The 19,248-nt window shown below is 37.6% G+C and overlaps 2 protein-coding genes across 2 annotated transcripts; one reads left to right on the forward strand and one right to left on the reverse strand.

Annotated features, from left to right (window-relative positions):
- The first annotated feature begins 5,585 nt into the window (after positions 1 to 5,585).
- LOC124969121 (olfactory receptor 7E24-like) lies at positions 5,586 to 6,539 on the forward strand. Its single transcript, XM_047531949.1, has one exon. It carries the CDS (start codon positions 5,652 to 5,654, stop codon positions 6,537 to 6,539), a length of 888 nt encoding a protein of 295 aa, XP_047387905.1. The 5' UTR covers positions 5,586 to 5,651.
- Positions 6,540 to 12,993: 6,454 nt separating this feature from the next.
- On the reverse strand, positions 12,994 to 18,739 carry LOC124969150 (olfactory receptor 18-like). Its single transcript, XM_047531981.1, has 2 exons — positions 18,711 to 18,739; positions 12,994 to 13,936 (listed from the first exon to the last, which is right to left on the reverse strand). Exons 1-2 carry the CDS (start codon positions 18,737 to 18,739, stop codon positions 12,994 to 12,996), a joined length of 972 nt encoding a protein of 323 aa, XP_047387937.1.
- Between the last annotated feature and the right edge of the window lie 509 nt (positions 18,740 to 19,248).

Below are 19,248 nucleotides of genomic sequence, written 5' to 3' on the forward strand. Positions count from 1 at the left end.
TTGTGGACATATAAGCAGTGCCATCTTCTAGGTGGGCTGCCTTACACTGATGTCTCTTTCTCATTTTGGATGTATGGATGGTAGCCTTCTGACTGTGATGGCCTATGCTCAGTGGAGCCAACCTGCATTTCCAGGTTACCATGAATTCATGCCTCTGTGTCTTCTTAATTTTGAGGTCACTTATTTAACATCATGAATTAATTGCCTTACAATCTCCCTGATTTTAATGTGTGGAATTTGTAAGTTCTCCCACGATCCTTCTTAACTTCCAATCTCCCCAGTTCTGATATGTTCACTGATAACATGTTCTTGTGTTTTTATTGCTGCCATCTCTGGGTTATGTTCCCATGTCAGGAATCCTTTTCCCTTATTCTAAAATTGGTACCTCCATTCAGATGATCCCATAATCAGAAAGGAGGGAAAAACCTTCACAACCTGTGGGTCTCAACTCTCCATTATTCACTTATTTTATGGAACAGGCCTTGGAGTGTACTTGATTCAACTGTATTACGTTCTCCCAGAAAGGGTGAGGGGACCTCAATGATATACACAGTGGTCACCTCCATGCTGAATTCCCTCACCTACAGCCTAAGGAACAGGGACATTTAAAGTGCCTGTAGGAGGCTCCACAACAGAATGGTCTAGTCTCAGGACTGTTGTTATTCATTTGGAATGTAAACTAGAAAAGCCAGTGGAAATGAATTTGAAAACATGTAAATTCTGTCTACTTGGACCACTAATTTTATGGCTTTACTTCTTCATCTAATTTTATAGTAAAATGATGATTGTCATAGATATGAAATGTAAGGAATGGAAAGTTTTTTTTTTAAATGGGTGTAAAGTTTCACTTTAAGAAAAAATGAAAAATTCTGAAAGTGAATGTTTGCTAAGGTCTTATAATGATATGAATGTAATTAATGCCACTTAACTGTGCATTTAGCAATGATTAAAATGGTAAAGTTTTGTTATGTATATTTACCACAATATAATTTAAATGAAAGTGAGTGAATCATAATAAAAGAAATAAAACACGTAAAGGAGATGCCCAAAATATTTGTAGACATTCATTTTCTCTTCTTTTCCTTCCTTCACTAGTATTAAGAAATTCTTGGAGGTTTAGGAGAACATGGACCAATTTGACTAATTACGAGCCCTATGCGTGGAACCACTAAGATCATATAATAGTCAATAATCTTCCTGTGCCTGCAGTTCTTCAGTTTAATGGCTCCATTCCAGTTGGCTTCATACCTGGGTCTGATCCTTCTGTGGTTTTCTGCATGAGCAAGCTCCTATCCATCACTCTATTCATATCAATCCTGAGCACAGAGCCTCAGCCTTCAGTGGGTACCAGCAGAGGAAGGGCATTGGATTCTCAGCCCTTGTCATGACTCAGCATCGACTCAACATTACCCAGTAAGTGCTGGGGAAGAGGATGGATGGAGGAAGGACTCTCTGAAGTATTTTTTCTTCATCATGAAGACAAACATACAGTTTGGGGTAGATAGATGTGGAGATAAAAATATGCAGAATATCAGCTCCTTTAATTTTGAAGTTTATGTACATGAGGGTGTTGGAGGTGCCAAAAATCTCAAAGTTTTGATTTCTTTGTACTCTGGTTCTATTTCCCATGTACACCTCATCCATGGAAGTAAAGATTGCAAATAGAGTTTGGGTCCCAGTGAACTATTTCCTAAGCATTTCAAATGGTTTATGAAGGTGATGAGGGGGAGGAGATTGGCAATAACCAAGTGTCAGGCTGTTACTGACAGCCTCCTAAAAGGGAGGATCTAATCCATATGTTCTCATTTCACATACATAGTCTTCTGCAACTCATAAGCTCCACCAAAATTATTATTTTACCAAAGGGGAAGGACTGCATTTTTATGTAGTTCATAATTTTTGTTCAGATATCAAATAATGAAGCCATGATTGAATTGTGCTATATGGTCACAAACAACAAGCATTTTTCCAGAATACTCTTGAAGGTTGTCCTTTTCACAACCCACATAGCTAGCTCAATCCCTGTCACTCCAGGAAAATACCCCACTGTGCTCTTCTAATTAAGGTTCCAGGTGGATCACACAGGACAGCAGTGGGTGGCACCAGCTGCCTCCATTATAGACAGGATGACTGAGATCTCAGGAAGAGCAGACACATGATAATCCTGCACAGGATTACTCCTCTCACCCCTCCTGCATACTCTTGTGGCTTTCCACTTCCTCCTAGTCACTCTCAAAAGGAGACACACAGTCAAATGTTGATTTCATTCCTACTGAGAAAATTGGCCAAAGTTTTAAAATATACCTCAGATGTACCTGTGTTTAAAATTCGGTCTTCTGCTTAAAAGTTTCTGGTGGTTGGGAAACAATAAAGAACATTTAGTGCATCAGAACCAGAGTCTGAAAATTTAATTCTGAATCTAGTGGTCCTACTTGTTAAGTCTGTGATGCAGGGCTGGTTGTTAGCGTCTCTGAGATGCTAACATCTGAGATGCACTGCCATCCGATTTGATTTCTGAATGCACTGAGTGAGAAATAAACAGATATGGGTGCTCCATATATGATTATCATGTGATTTATATATTACATGGAGGGAAATGTAACTTAGATACTGATTTTGCTAATAATAAGATAACTCTTCATACTAGTCAACTAAATATCCTGTTATCCAAAGTTACTATTTTCTTATTTACATCACAGAACTATTTTATTTGTGTTATTCTGCAAGTACATGGTCATTTTTTGGAAAGGAATGCCAGATTCTCTTCCATTTCTTACTCCCTCAATCCTATAACTAGCTTAGCAAGAAGGAGGCATTGAAAATTAAAAAAAAAAAAAAACTCTGTTAAATACTCAGTAGAACCTTCCCTGCTTCACGAAAATTGACCATAACCATCATGTCTCCAGCACACTTGGTGCTTTTCCCGTCTGCACTTTCAGGAACGTCCAACCAAACAAGAAAGAAGAAATAATAGCTTTTATTCTTGTTGACATCACAGGTACATGGGCCCTAAATTTTCATTTAGCCACATTTATAATATTGAATGATTCAGACTGTGGCAGAAATCTTCATGGGAACCAAGAAAGAGGCACAAAGAGAAGGTGGCAGAGGAACCTCCAGGGTTGGGCTAAGACATTTTGGAATTTCACCTCACTCTAGGCTGCCCTGGCCTTTGATGGTTGTTTTAATCAAAGAACTCACTATTTCCATAAGGGTGGGATTCCTTATTTGATAACATGAACCAATGATCACATATGGCTAAGTTCCAGACTTTACCTGGGTGACATATGTGTTGAGGAGACGGGTGTCGTCCTTCTACCCTCTGTGAAGCATTGTGAGCAGAGATGTGGAGAGATTTGCAAATGTTCTATCCACAGCAATAGGTCAATGATATGGAACTAAAATGTGCATTTCCTGATTCTTATCCCAAAGTATTGTCTTCTCTACTGGAACCCAATGGAAATACCTCTCCTATACAAGAAGAAATAGCTTAGTAATCAGGCAGGGAATATTATTAGATAAACCACAGGAATATTTTGGACATTACATCTCAACCACAGTAGGTTGTGTTTGATTGGTACCAGTTTTTATTTAACCAAAAATGTACATGTTTAATAGAAAAGCTGGAATGCCCATCAAGTATTGGAATTCAAAAAACTGCCACCCACATGCTGTGTCAAATCCTCATTTATACAATATGAATTCAGGCACAAGGATTTTGGAAATCTGGTCATAACAATAAATTGACAAATTAATTGATGTCCCTTGGGTAATTCTGTGCATCAGTTAAGGCCTTTGAAATTCATGATTGTACTTTACATGCCAATAAAAACTACTAAATTTCAGAGACAATATGTGATGTGTTGTAGATGGCTTGCATTAGCATTGGATTATTTTTTTAAGGTAAGTCTTAAAGAAAAGTGCATATGGATATGGAAATCAAAACTGGAAATATTGTCATGAAAATATACCCATTGAATTTATAGTAGCAGTTTCTTTGGGGGAGTAGGTGTGAAGAAAATGGAATTATGTAGAGATAGTGAAAAGCACATTTCATAGGTAATAATTTAAATCCTTGTAAACTATTGGTTGTGAAGCACTTATTACTAAATGTTTATTTTTAATATGTGTAGTAGTTATTGTTGACAGTCACAGTAAATAATAGTAATAGGGCATTTTCAGAATGCCAGCAAATACTCTAAGACTGTGCTTCTCAACCCTGGTATAAGACAGGATGGCCAAGAACTTCACAAGCTGATACTATGTTTAAACTGAATTTATTCCAATACCAGGGTATCATGGTATTTCAAAATATTCACAAATATGTATAATAAATGAGACCAACAACTACTACTTCACACAATTTAGAAATATTTTAAAGCATTTAAAAAATAACACAAAACTAGGTAATTTTTTTCTCAAGTTTAGATTTGAACAAATGATCCAGATGTGTTTACATAATTTTCTGTTGCATTTTTCCTAATTAAATCACAGTGTGACATGACAAGGAATAAACCCAAGTTGCCTTCAAGTAGTTGATGTAGGAGAATTGTAATCAATGTATCAAGATATATTGATTGAAAATCTATTAGCTGGTATTAGAAGGGTGGTACCCAAACTTGGGTTCTGTTTTTGCCTTGTGCTAAAGACCTCAAACATATGTAATGTGTTTATAATCAGAAAAACAATGAAGCAGTGTTTCCAAGCCATTATAGAATATAGAAGTGTTTAAAAAGCAAGGAATAGATTGTTTTAGTAGATATTCAAGGAAAGATGTATAGAGTTGACAGAAATAAACACATATCAGATAAGAAAATTCAAAAGCCCAATTTGATATTTCATTACCCGTGAATTATCAACAGGGCAATGTGCCCTAAGGTTGATGATATTGGTCATGTGCATTTATCTTAAATATATTAATCAACATTAAAGTCCTAAATAAGTAATGATACTAGTTATATGTTAAATTAGTGTTGAAATACAAACCAAATTTGAGCAAAGTCTTCATTCACCTGGGAGGGATAACAAAACACACAAGAAGCAGAAAAACTCAGGGGAAATAAGTAGCACATGATGTTTTCTGATATACATTATCAACTTTAGTGTACCAAAATCAGTGAAAAAAGAAAGAAAAGGGTGGAGAGAAGGAATTCCATGAAAATGGAAGAGGTATCAGTGGGGAAAGAGGAAGAACATTAAGAAAGGAGGAATGGTGGACGGATCCCAACCAAGTTCTCTAAGTGCACATGTGAAGGGATCACAGAGGACCTCACTTTTATGTTCATGCACAAGACACTGGTTAAAAAAAAAAACCTACAAAAAATTAGAAGAAAGATCATTAGAGTCAAGAAAAGGAACAAGGAGAGGAAGGAGGGGAGGGAATGGCTGAATCAGAGCAAATGATATACCACGTTTTTATAATCATGTCAAAATCAACCCTAATACTTTGTATAACTAAAGCAAACTAATAAAAAATGCAGTCCTAACTTAGGCATGGTGTTTAAACATTCTAGGCTAATGTAATTTGTACCATTGTTTTCCCACTTGCATGTATTTATCAGTTTCCTTTTTCCAACACATTTCTCTTTTTCAAAAGGTGCCCAAGTGAAATTGAACTGAAAAATCTAACACTTGCCACAGAATTCAAACTCATGAGCCTCTCAGAGGACCCAGACCTGCAGCCCATCCTCCTTGGACTGTTTCTGTCCATGTACCTGGTCACAGTGCTTGGGAACCTGCTCATCATTCTGGCTGTCAGCTCTGACTCCCACCTCCACACCCCCATGTACTTTTTCCTCTCCAACCTGTCCTTGGCTGACATTGGTTTCATCTCCACCACTGTCCCAAAGATGCTGGTGAACATCCGAACTCACAGCAGAGCCATCTCCTATGTGGGCTGTCTGACACAGATGTCTTTTATTCTCATTTTTGGATGTATGGATGACATGCTCCTGACTGTGATGGCCTATGACCGGTATGTGGCCATCTGTCACCCACTGCAATACTCCATCATCATGAACCCTCGCCTCTGTGTCTTCTTAGTTTTGATGTCTCTATTGTTTAGCCTTTTGGAATCCCAGATCCACAATTTGATTGCCTTATACTTTACCTACTTCAAAGACATGGAAATCTCTAATTTCTTCTGTCAACCTTCTCAGGTCCTTAGTCTAGTCTGTTTTGATACCTTTACGAAAAATACAGTCATGTATATTGTTGGTGCCATTTATGGTTTTCTTCCAGTCTTAGGGATCTTTTCCTCTTATTATAAAATTGTTTCTTCCATTCTGAGAATCCCATCCTCAGGTGGGAAGTACAAAGCCTTCTCCACCTGTGGGTCTCACTTGTCAGTTGTTTGCTTATTTTATGGGACAGCCATTGGAGTGTACCTTGCTTCAGCTGTATCACATTCTCCTAGAAAGACCACTGTGTTCTCAGTGATGTACACTGTGGTCACCCCCATGCTGAACCCCTTCATCTACAGCCTGAGGAACAAGGACATCAAAACTTCCCTGAAAAAGCTATGGAGCAGATCAACCTAGTCTCATTATCTCTTCCATTCTTTTTATAGTTTGGGTTGGTAAAACCAACCATATAGACCTACCTTCTTGTTTATGTTACTCTAGGAGATTCATGGCTATCATTTCACTCCATGTTTCATATCTAGATATTGCCTCCTTTGGCTTGTGTTTAACTGAATTTCATGAGTATTCAGAATCATTTTTGTTGCCATACACATCAAGACTAAATCCATATACCCAGGCAGCCCTTGGAATTTTAACAACACTGGCCTCAGGTGAAATGTTATACTCTGTCTCTTTTGACTGGGGTTCAGGGTGTAGGGGTGGTACTAGGATTAAACTCAGGGACTTTTAACAAATTGCAGTTATAAAGACATACACTGGTAAGGAGAATGGTAAAAGAGAAAGAAGCCAAGTCTTGTTCAGGCCCAGAGATTACACTCTAGTCATAGCATTTCCTAGCTTTACATGATGCTGGGAATCTACATGTTCTCCATTCTAGTCTTCTGGATAACTAAGGATTGTGGTCATGCCCTAAACCTCAGGCAGTACCTAAGGACTGAACACAAGCATCTTTTATCTGTATTACAATAAACAAGATGTAAGAATGTTGGTAAATTTGTAGAGGGGTAAGGAGGGTACAGGGAGTATATAGGATTTTTAAAGGATCCATCAATCAGGATTCGGTCTGTGGCTTCTAGGCCTGAGGAAATTTAACATAATCCAATTGATTATTTTTTTCATCCACATGCTAATTTGTGAAAAAAATTACAAAAAAAGCATAATTGAAGCTTCTTTCTTCCACAGGTGATTCACTAATTGATGTTAGAGATGGATGGTGGGGATGATAAAAAAAAAAACAATAAATAAAGACATACGCTGAATTTTTAAATGATAACAAAAACTGGGGAAAGAATTTTGCACTGTCCAAACACAAAAATGTTACAGTTTTCCAACCTCTACAGTGAAAGAATTCTTGGAGTTCAAATAAAATATTGGAATTACATCCACCTTGAGATGATGATGATGATGATGTCTAGCACAGCAATATCTTTCCTTATAAATTCTTGCCATTTTCACAAGTGCTATAAGTAAATATCATTAAAAATGAAAACATTAAGCCTTCAGATAAGTACCAAGTTCTAGCACACACAGCTAATAAATTCAAGAACTGATCAAAAAATCAACTTTTCTGTTTGTGCAGCCCATTAGTTGAATCTACTAACATGAGAATGAAAGTTTAAATTATCAGTTAATAACAATGCACTGAAGACTATTGTAGTCAATACATTCTGCCACATCTTCTCAAGCACCCCATTGGTTAAGTGAGGTTTTTCCCCCATAGATTTACAGCTGAGGAAGTTGAACAGAATGTGTTTTCCACCAATTCAAAGTTACAGTATTTATATCAGGCTACCTTTAAACACCTGGAATGTTCACTTTCAAAACTGACATTTAAAGTGATAAGAGGAATATATATTGATATTTGCTTAGTCTTTGACAAAATTATCTGCTATCATTACATGGCCCTGGTGAATGAGCACTGTGGCACTTCACTTGCTGCTGAAGAATCTGAGGGTTAGAGAGGATCCCTGAGAAAAGCTGGGTGGTGGAGCAAGATGGTGGCTAAGGTCCTCTAGCCATGGACTCTCCATAGACACACCAATATGAACAGCTATTCACCTCCATAAGCACTAAGGGAGCCAGGTCATTGAATGTAGCACCCTTACTGGGCATAGTAATGATTGTAGCTCTGAGGTACCAATGGTCTCAAGTTTCCAGCTATATCTGGGAGTTGAGGATCTTCCAATCCCAGATATTTCTATTATGTGTGTGTGTGTGTGTGTGTGTGTGTGTGTGCGCGCCCGCGCGTGCGCATTTTCAATCCGGGTATCGGTTATCAAGTACTCAGAATTAAACTGAATTTCCTGAGGTATTTCTACAGTCTTTTTCCACCTTTAAATTCCTTTGTGTTTTCAGGTCCTGGACATTTTATTAAAATTTATTAAAATTTATAAAACCTTTAAATTCCTTTGTGTTTTCAGGTCCTGGACATTATTAAAATTTATTAAAATTTACTAAAATTTATTATTAAAAAGTGTTTCTGTTTTTTGGTTTTGATTTTTTTTCTTTTTTATTTTAAATATTGTTTTTGTTCTTATTAGTTGTACATGACAGTAGAATGCAGTTACACATTTTTATAGATCACACATAAATGGAGTGTATTCTCTCATTTTTCAGATTATACATATTGCAGGATCACATTGGTCAAGTAGTCATACATGTACCTGAGGTGATAATGTCTGTTTCACCCCACTATCCTTCCTTCCCCCATAGTCCTTTCCCTCCCTTCACTCCCCTTTACCTAATATAAAGTAACACTATTCTTCCCTAGCCCCCATCCCCCACTTATGTGAATTAGCTTCCACATATCAGAGAGACATTTGGTCTTTGGTTTTTTGGGTTTGGCTTAATTTACTTAGCATGATATTCTCTAACTCCATCCATTTATCAGCAAATGCCAGAATTTTGTTCTTCTTTAAAGCTGAGTAATAGTCTATTGTGCATGTGTATAAAGAAAATATGGTGTGCGTGTATGTGCGGGCGTGCGCATGTGTGTGTCTGTTGAAGGGCAATTAGGATGATTCCATAGTTTAGCTAGTGTGAGTTGAGCTGCTATAAACACTGATGTGACTGTGATGCTGTACTATAAACCTGTGTCCTATCCCTGGCTCCGGAAAACCACCGATCTCTTTGTCACTAAAGATTAGGTGGATTTGTTTAGACTTTTTAATAAATGGAATTAGGTAGTATACTTTGGTGTCTGATTACTTTTTTTTTTTTTAATTTTAAGTAGGTCCAAATCTTCATCATGTTGGCTTAGGATCATAATTCCTTAACAAGACTCCAAAAGCACAAGAAATCAAAGCAAGAACCAATAAATGGGATGGAATCAAACTAAAAAGCTTTTTCTCAGCAAAGGCTACAATCAATAATGTGAAAAGAGAGCCTACAGAGTGGGAGAAAATGTTTTCCACACACACTTCAGGTAGAACACTTATCTTCAATGTTTATAAAGAATTTACAAAACTTTACACCAAAAATACAAAGAACCCAAGCAATAAATGAGCCAAGAAACTGGACAGACACTTTACAGAAGGAGACATACAGGTGATTAATAAACATATAAAAAAGTGTTCAAAATCTCTAGTAATTAGAGAAATGCAAATTTAGAAAACTATGATTTCATCTTACTCCAATTAGAATGGCTATTATCAAGAGCACAAGCAATAATAATTGTTGGATGTGGGGGAAAAGGTACACTTTTACATTGCTGGTGGAGTTGAAAATTGGTGCAGCCACTCTGGAAAGCAATGTGGAGAATTCTCAGAAAACTTGGAATGGACCCACCTTTTGACCCAGTTATCCCACTCCTCAGTTTATACCCAAAGGACTTAAAATCAGCATACTACAGTAATGCAGCCACATCAATGTTTATAGCAGCTCAATTCACAATAGCCAGATTGTGGAATCAACCTAGATGCCCTTCAACAGATGAATGGATAAAGAAACTGTGGAATATATATACAATGGAATATTATTCAACTATAAAGAAGAATAACATTATGGCATTTGCAGATAAATGGATGGAATTGGGGAACATCATGCTAAGTGAATTAAGCCAATCCCCCCAAAACAGAGGCTGAATGTTTTTCCTGATAAGTGATGATATATAATTGGAGTGGGGGTGGGGGGTGAGAGAAGATTGGAGGAATTTTACATAGAGGGAAATGAGAGGGAGGAGAGGGGTATGAAAATTTGTGGAATGAGACATCTTTACCTTATGTACATATATGATTACATGAATGGTATGAATCTACATTATGCTCAACCATAGAAAGGAAAAGATGTATCCCATTTGTGTGCAATAAATCAAAATGCAGTATGTTTCTTTTTTCTTGATGCACAAGGTAGTTTTTAAGTAAAGAGTGATCTGTTGCAATGTTCCCTCAATAGACCTAAGTGACTGAAAGATCTCCATGCTATGGAAGTGAGATTAGTTTGTCCTTAACTGTTGTGAATTGCACTTTAACACATAGCTACTCAAGTTGCATATGAAGGGAAGGTGCTCTTGACCTGCATGTGGACAGGTGAAAGAATATGCAAAGGAGGCCAGATGGCAGGTATTGAGAGGTGATGAGGCAGAAGAATCGATTGACTGAGACATTTAGAATGATTTTGTCATAGGTAAAATTGTTATGCACATGAAGTCATTTCATAGAGGGTGGCAGGGATAGCACATGTGCATCACAGTCAAAGAAAAAGTTTACATGCCCAGCATGTGAAAACTGAAGGTGATCATATTTGTACAAGTAAAATGTGGCATGTGATTTGTTCTTATCCCAATTCCCCTGTAATTATGGACACCTGAAGAAAAATTAAAGCCAGAATTTCTTGCACTCTCTATTAGATATTTCCAGTTTATAAAAAGTATCTCTTTATTATTGTATACATTCATTTTTATAGAACTGACTAAAATCTACATTTTATTCTATAACTCTTAATCTTGGGGGAAATAATTACATTCTTCACAATAATAAATAATAAATAAGCTTCACATTTCTTTCTCTAGAGTTTATGGAGTGCACTATAGAATTTCAAGCAATCTAGGGAGGAATTGAAATCTGGATGCATCTCTACAAAATATATTCAATATTTTTAATTAGGTAGTTGTGTGATGGCTAATTTCATGTATAAAATTGATGGGCCATTGGTGCTCAGAAGTTTGGCCAAACATCATTCTGGGTATATGTGTGTCTGTAAGTGTTTTATTATTTTAGTTGCATTTATCATTTGAGTTGGTAGACTGAGTAAAGCAGATTGTCCTCCCTGCCCCCTTATTAGTCTGTTATCAGTTGCTATAACAAAATACCTGAAGCAGTGTGACATATAGAAAAGAGGTTTATTTAGCTCACAGTTTTGAAGGCTGAAAGTCTAACCAGCATGGCACTGGCTTTAGTGAGCACCTCAGGACAAATGGGATTAAAATTCTGGAAACACCTGTGAGGGAGAGAAGCCAAGGCAAGGCAGGAATCCAGAGAGTGAGGAGGGGACAGTCTTCTTTTATAGCAAAACTGGAATCTGATCCCACTTACAAAATCTCCCAGAGAATATCCTGAACAACAGCATATATTTAAAACAAGCTTTATTTCTTGAGCACATTTTGAAATATTACAATTGTTGACAAATCTCGACATATTTCCCCCCCATGCTACAATCACTCAGTGTTGACCCAAGAAACAGAAGCGAATTGAGGTATTATCATGGAGTGAATTGAATATGGACAAAGGCAAAAGTGGAACACTGTGTCACAGAGACAGTTACCAAAGGGAGCCACTAAAACACTGTGGGAAGGGGGTCATGAAATGTACCAAATTTTCAAGGCAGTGAAATTTCATGAACCTCGGGGGAGGCCTGTCATGACCCTCAGTGGAGGCCTGTCATGACAAAACCAGATGAGAGACATAGTGGACATTTCAAGGTTTCTCACTCAGCATCAAAAGATAGCTCAGGGATCAGATGGAAGCAGAAATGCAATAACTTATAAAGCAGCAAAATGGCAAGGTGTGTGGTGTTTAAGGAAAATGCATTTAAAATTATATTTGGTGGTGGGCTTGCCTGCTATTACAATAGACTCATTGCTAAATTACTACTTTGATTTTGCTCTCTTTAGGATCCAGCAGCTAAATATTCTCTGAAGTTTTTTTTTTTTGTGTGTGTGTGTGTGTGTGTTTGTTGTATTTAGTTGTACATGACAGTAGAAAGCATTTATACATTTTGATAAATCATACATAATTGGAATGTAATTCCTCCTTTTTCTGATTGTACATGTTGCAGGATCACATTGGTCATGCAGTCATACATGTACATGAGGTAATAAGAACTGTTTCATCCTACTATCCTTCCTACCCCTACCCCCTTCCCCTCCCTTTACTCCTCTCTACCTAATATAAACCTCATAGTTAGTTAGATCCATCTATGTCAGAACCTTTGGCGATGAGGTCCAGTTCTCAGTACTCTTAATTTCCCTAGTTGTTTCCAACAGAAGTCAAACTTGAGGACCAGTGATATGGACCCTAGATATAACATGCCTAGACTGACACCTTAGGTGCAGTTTTTTAACAGGAAATGGACATGGACTGTGAAAGTGAATGCATCATTTACATATATAAAGAGAGTTTAGCATCTCACCTGGAGTCAGAGATCAGTGCTCAGAAACAACAGACATTGTGCAGATATTGGATTCAGTTGTGATGTTTCTGAAGAAAGAGGATTTCAGAATAGTGACCAAATCCAGTGACAGACATATGAAACATTGAGTGCAATAAAAGCCATTAAGCTAGAAAAATAATGGGAGAAAGAGGGAAAGATCTGGAGGTTCGAGTGATTGGTATTGAGCCCACACACCAAAAGATTAGACTGTCCTGCTCTGCAGCCTCCACAGGGCACTTTTAATGTCCCTGTTCCTCAGGCTGTAGATGAAGGGGTTCAGCATGGGGGTGACCACAGTATACATCACTGAGGCCACCACATCCTTCCTGGGGGAAGAGGAAAAAGCTGAACCAAGGTACACAGCAATGGCTGTCCCATAAAATAAGCAAACAACTGACAGGTGAGACCCACAGGTGGAGAAGGCTTTGTACTTCCCTCCTGAGGATGGGATCCTCAGAATGGAGGAAATAATTTTATAGTAAGAGAAAAGAATCGCAAGGATAGGGAAAAGACCAAAGATGGCACCAATAAAATACATGACTATGTTACTATTAAAGGTTTTAGAACAGGTAAGATTAAGGAGTTGAGATGGTTCACAGAAAAAATTAGAAATTTCCATGTGCTTGAAATGAGTAGATTGTAGGACAATTAAATTGTGTAGCTGGGAGTCCAAAAAGCTAACTACAAAGGATACCCAAACTAAGAAGACACAGAGGTGAGGGTTCATGATGGTTGAGTAATGCAGGGGGTGACAGATGGCCACAAACCTGTCATAGGCCATGATAGTCAGAAGCATGTTATCCATATTTCCAAAAATGGAAAAAACAGACATCTGTGTCAGGCAGCCCACATAGGAGATGACTCTGCTGTGAGTGTGGATGTCCACAATCATCTTGGGGACAGTGGTGGAGGTAAAGCAGATGTCAGCAAAGGACAGGTTGGAGAGGAAGAAGTACATGGGGGTGTGGAGGTGGGAGTCAGAGCTGACAGCCAGGATGATGAGCAGGTTCCCCAGGATGGTTACCAGGTACATGAACAGGAACAGCCCAAAGAGGATGGGCTGCAGTTGTGGATCCTCTGAAAGCCCCTTGAGATGGAAATCTGAGGCACGTGTCTGGTTCTGTGATTCTCTATCACTCGAACACCTTTTGAAAAGGAAAGAGGGTTGGAATAAAACAAGAAAGCACCCAACACTCTGCGTATGTATTATATTCAAGTATCAAGGCCTGTACACCATCAGCAATGTTCCTCAGTTGTGACAAACCACATCTTATTAGCATCACTGCATTGTTGGTTTCTGGGTTATTTGCTTCCTTCTATCAAAGACTACTTTAGAGACACTTGTCTGAAAAACATTATAAAGTCAAAAACTTTACATATAAGTCTGTAATTACACTAATATGTGGTAATAATTAATTTTAATAAATATTCAAGAAAAATGAGTAACAAGAAATATTCCCTACTTGTTAAGGGAAAAAATAGTCATTTTCAATAAGGAAAATTAAGAAGCCCTCAAAAATGCCTCATACTATTCTAATACAATTGTACAAATTCCCTTCCATAGAGTATTTATAAAAACTCTCTTAGAACTTAAACTGCATTATCTGAACTCTAAATTAAAGTTGGTGGTTCATCATCAGAAAACATTGCTATGTGCCAGCTATCTTTCAGGGAATTTATCATTGTTTTTGTTATCTTCATGGATAGAAGTGGTCAATCAAACATTTTTTAAACTTTTTTATTTTTTTGTTCTAATTAGTGGTACATGCCAGTAGAATTCATTTATACAATTTGATAGATCATATATAAATCGAGTGTAATCTCTCATTTTTCTGGTTATACATATTGCAGGATCACAATAATTGATAAAGTAGATATATTTAATCTCATTTAATATTTTCAATATGCACATTGGGCAAACCATCACCTGCTATTCCATTATTGTGTATAATTTTTATGTATCACTCAAAAGATAAAAGGGACTATATGTGTGTGCATACATATGATATACTATATGTGTGCATAAAAATGTAAAAGAGAGAAGCCTATCATGCCAGCAGCCTCAGTGACTGAAGCAGGAGGATCACAGGTTTAAAGCCAGTCTCAAAAACTTAGTGAAATCCTGTCTTGAAAGAAAAATAAAAAGTGCTGGGGATGTGGCTCAGTGGTTAAGTGACCCTAGGTTCAAAGTCTAGTGAAGAAGAAGATGAAGGAGAAGGAGAAGGAGAAGGAGAAGGAGAAGAAGAAGAAGAAGAAGAAGAAGAAGAAGAAGAAGAAGAAGAAGAAGAAGAAGAAGAAGAAGGCAGCAGAGGGGGTGGAGCTATAAAGAAGATTTGGATAAGGAGGCATGTATTCACAGACGTTTACAGAGACAGAGAGTGAGAAGAAGATATGACAACAGGTTACACATATTTACACTATCCTTGACCCTGATTAGCTTTGATGTTTTATAAATAGTATTTCACTAAATGCATATATTCTTATACTTCCTTAACCACAAACTTGGCATTTGTGCATATTGCAACTATCAATGACTTAAAAATAATAACTGTGAAGAAATATTCTGAATTTTTAATTTTATGCAGAATTACTTGTATCAACCCCACACAAGCTCAGAAAATCATCTGGTTTAAAGGATGGGTCTTAGCTATTTATTTCTTATTCTTTATTCCATAGTGGCCTACTAAGATTGCCCTCATTGTTTTTCTGATTATGAACTTTCTTATAGGTGCTTCAAACTTTTAGATCCAGGGAAATCTCCAAAATCTGCGTTTTCATATGAAGCTTCCTAGGCCTAAATAATTGGTTTTCACATAAATCCCTCCTGGTACATAGATTGATTTTCTACTTCACTACCTGAAGGCAACTCAGATTCAAATTATTTTGTGAACTCACACTAAGGATTAACTGAGAGAAAACTGCAGAATAGAAAAATAGACAATATGAACACAATGGGACTTTCCTCCTCTGAAAATGGGGATCATAGATCTTCCCCTGAAGGCTGTTGTAAGAAAGTTCTTTTAAAATTCTTTTAAATTGCCTAGGCCTGGTTATGAGTCTAATTTATCCATATATACACCAATGGATATTTTAAAATATCTGGAAACCCTGATCTTGAACCAAACCAATTGAATCAGAGTATCTGCATGTGATGTTCTTGGGAATTTCTTATAGCAGAGTTGAAAAACACTGACCTGGAATATTTCCTGGCATTTAGAAAACACTTCATTAATATTATTTATTATTGGTATAAAATATGAACTTCTTATATTAAATATGAAAATTTAGCCCAATTTGCTTCAGAACTAGCATTTTCTAAAATTTCAATTATTCCCAGAGAAATTCAAGTTCTTGGTGACTTTACATGATTCCATTCCATCCAAAGAAAGAAACTATCCTGAATTCATGGGGTTGATTTTTTGGTCAATACTTCATGTCAATATTAATTTGTATATTTATAAACAATTTTCTTTAAAAAAAAACTTACCTAATAAGTACTTAAAGTTTGTCTAAGTAGTCTACAACACAACACCTATTTTCCTTTGAAATGTACTAGTTCACACTGACATGCAGTCTCTCTGTGAAGTACATACATTGACTTCAAATGCAGGGGCTGATGCACAGAAAGACCTGAGGGAGGAACATCATTTAATTTGCCATTATATTGTGACAATCTTTTGACAATACTTCTGACTCTCTCCATATCACACAAGTGAGAACTTCCTGATAATATGTGGGTTGAAGGTGGCTGCTTGGCTTCCAACAACTGATGCAACTTCAGTTTTGCAATTTATCATCTACTTTTTTTGTGTCAATAAAAATCCTGTCCTTATCAAGTGCATCCTCTTATTCTTAAGATATACCATCAAAATATCCCTGCTGCCTATCTAGTAATAATCCTTCTAATATAACCCAACAAGGCATTTCATCTTGTAGAGTTCATGATATCTTCTCTAGTAGAGGAGAAGGTGCCCTGGGAAGGGACTCAGAATTGAACTTCTCATTCACGCATCACTGCCCTGCTGCCACGTGCAGAGTGGGTGTAAATCTCCACCTCTCTGTGGTTACAGTGTTTAATGGAGATGGGGAGAATAGCACCTCCCTACAACAGGGATGACACAGACGGAAGCCTGGAACATAATAAATATTTGGTCATTTGGGGTTTTCTTTAAGCAATAAAAAATCCCATCATTATGTAAATATTGACTATTGGTGAACACATTTATCAAAGGGCACTGGAGTTAAGAATGATGTGAAGTTGAAATATCTCAGCCCAAACAATAAGGGAAACCTGTGCTTTCTTTCTCCCTCCTTTCCCTCCTTTATACTCAAAACATATCTACTATGATCTTTTAAAAAATGGAAAATCAGAGATGATACTGAATTTAAATTGAAGACCCATGTGGCCATGACATGGGCTCAAACAAAGTGCTGCTGTGTCTTGTCTCTTTTTTGATCAGACATTCCTGAAACAGAAGAAGGTGCAGACAGCAAAGTATCAAATGTGTTGATGCCACACTCACTCAATTTCTGTGAACTAAAGAAGGGTCGAGTCAATGTTTAATGATTTTTTTTTTGATGCCTCCTCTGTGTCAGGTAAAGCATAGGCTCTGCAGAATCAAAATGAAAGAGAGTTACTCATTCTTTTCAAATGCATGGCATATAAATTTATAGAGACAAAAAAATGTCCCATCCCCAAATAGAAAAGCAGTAACTTCAAGTCATAGGATACTTAGGTTGAATGGCATGAAGCTTAACCTTCTCATTATTAGTAATGTCTAAACTTCATTCTGCCCTTCTTAACATGCTAAACCCACAGATAGCACTTTCTGTTTAATCCCTACTTGGGATAGCTGTCTCAACTAGAAATCAATTCATATGACAATGATTACTCTCAGAGGTACTAACAACTAGCCCTATATCACAGAAGTACTAAGTAAAGTCAAGGATATTCATAATTAATCTTCAAACTCTGCACAGCTATGTTGATCATGTTCCAGTGAACAGAAAGTTGCAGAGGTTCAATGGTCTTACCCCAGGTGCATCTGAGGAGCATTTGAAACTCTTTCTAGTCTCCTGAGTAGGAGCAGAGTCAGGACCTAACTTCATGTCTCCTTTTGAGGTCCAGTGAGCCAAATACAAGCATGGAGGAGGTGTCAGGCTGCCACAGGAACACCCTGGAGTGGAGGGTCGAGGGACCTCTGTGCTGAATCATCAAGCACCTCCTCTGTCTGTGATCTGTTGCTATCCTTCCTACACTGGGTGCAGCTTGTGCCACCCACTGCTCTGCTTTGTCATCTACCAGAAAGGACCTAAGAGAAGAGCACAGTGTGCAAGTTTCTCTTCTTGGAGTGACAGGGAACGAATGACTGGTTGAGTGGCCAGGAGGACAACCTGCGGAATTCACCTGGTATGATGCCCTCAATTAAAACATGGCCTCATTCTCTACTGCCTAAATACAGTAAAGGTTTTCTCTTTGGGTTTCTGTAAAACAATAATCATGTTGTCCCTCATAAATACAGGAGGATAATGTACATGGGGTGAAACAAGCTGCACAGAACACACAGCTGTGTGTCCGACATGGAGGAAATCCACAGTAGTGACTCAGGATGTTATGGTTACTGCCATCCTCCTGTTCATGCTTATCATTATATTAAAAATCTTTTTGGGGTGTTTAGGAATCAGTTTGTGGAACCCATTTTGAGAGAGGAATCTATGGGAGGTAGAGCAAGTGTGAGTGGAAAGCAAAGTTTGAGTAGGATTTTTGGAACCCCAACCACACCCAGGAACATAAAATTCACAGTCCTGGTCAGGGCAATGGCATATAGATACACTCCCACGTGGCTACCCCAATGTCATGTTTGTCCTTATGCTGAGGAAACAGTCCTTCCTGCATTCATCTTCTCCCTCTGTACTTACTGGGTTACACTGCTTCTCTGCTGGGACATGACTGAGAAGGACAGATGAGAAGACCCTCCCATGTCTTGCATCCAAAGAAAGCTCAAGCTTGGTCCTCAAGACTGATATGAATGCACTTTCAGATAAGAGTATCCTCATGCAGACAACCATGGAGAAGGACACACAGGCATGGAGCCCACTGTAATGAGTCATCAACTGAAGGACTGAAGTTACAAGCTGACTTTTGCCTGCTAAATGACCTTGGAGACTCAATGCACAGAACTCATAATTACTCACATTGGTCCACATTATCCCAATCTCTAAGGATTTCCCAACACTGATGGTGGAAGATGATGAACAGAAAATGAATGTCCCCAAGTTTATTGAAGTTCCTCTACACTGTAGGACACTTGTGTGAACTTTCCTCTTTTTTCATGTTTTAAATCCCTTTTTATTTGAAATAATGCTTCAGAGGAAAAAGTTTTACTTAGCCATAGAGAAGAATAAAATCATGGCATTTGCTGGTAATGAGATGGAACATCTTGCTAAGTGAAATAAG

Source organism: Sciurus carolinensis, chromosome 17, assembly GCF_902686445.1.
Source record: "Sciurus carolinensis chromosome 17, mSciCar1.2, whole genome shotgun sequence".
NCBI lineage: Eukaryota > Metazoa > Chordata > Mammalia > Rodentia > Sciuridae > Sciurus > Sciurus carolinensis.

Coding starts and splice junctions, on each gene's coding strand:
- LOC124969121 (XM_047531949.1), top strand. CDS start 5,652: ATGAGCCTCTCAGAGGACCCAGACCTGCAGCCCATCCTCCTTGGACTG.
- LOC124969150 (XM_047531981.1), bottom strand. CDS start 18,739: ATGTCCCAGCAGAGAAGCAGTGTAACCCA. Junction 13,937..18,710: donor CAGAGAAGCAGTGTAACCCA/GTAAGTACAGAG, acceptor CCTTTTCAAAAG/GTGTTCGAGTGATAGAGAAT.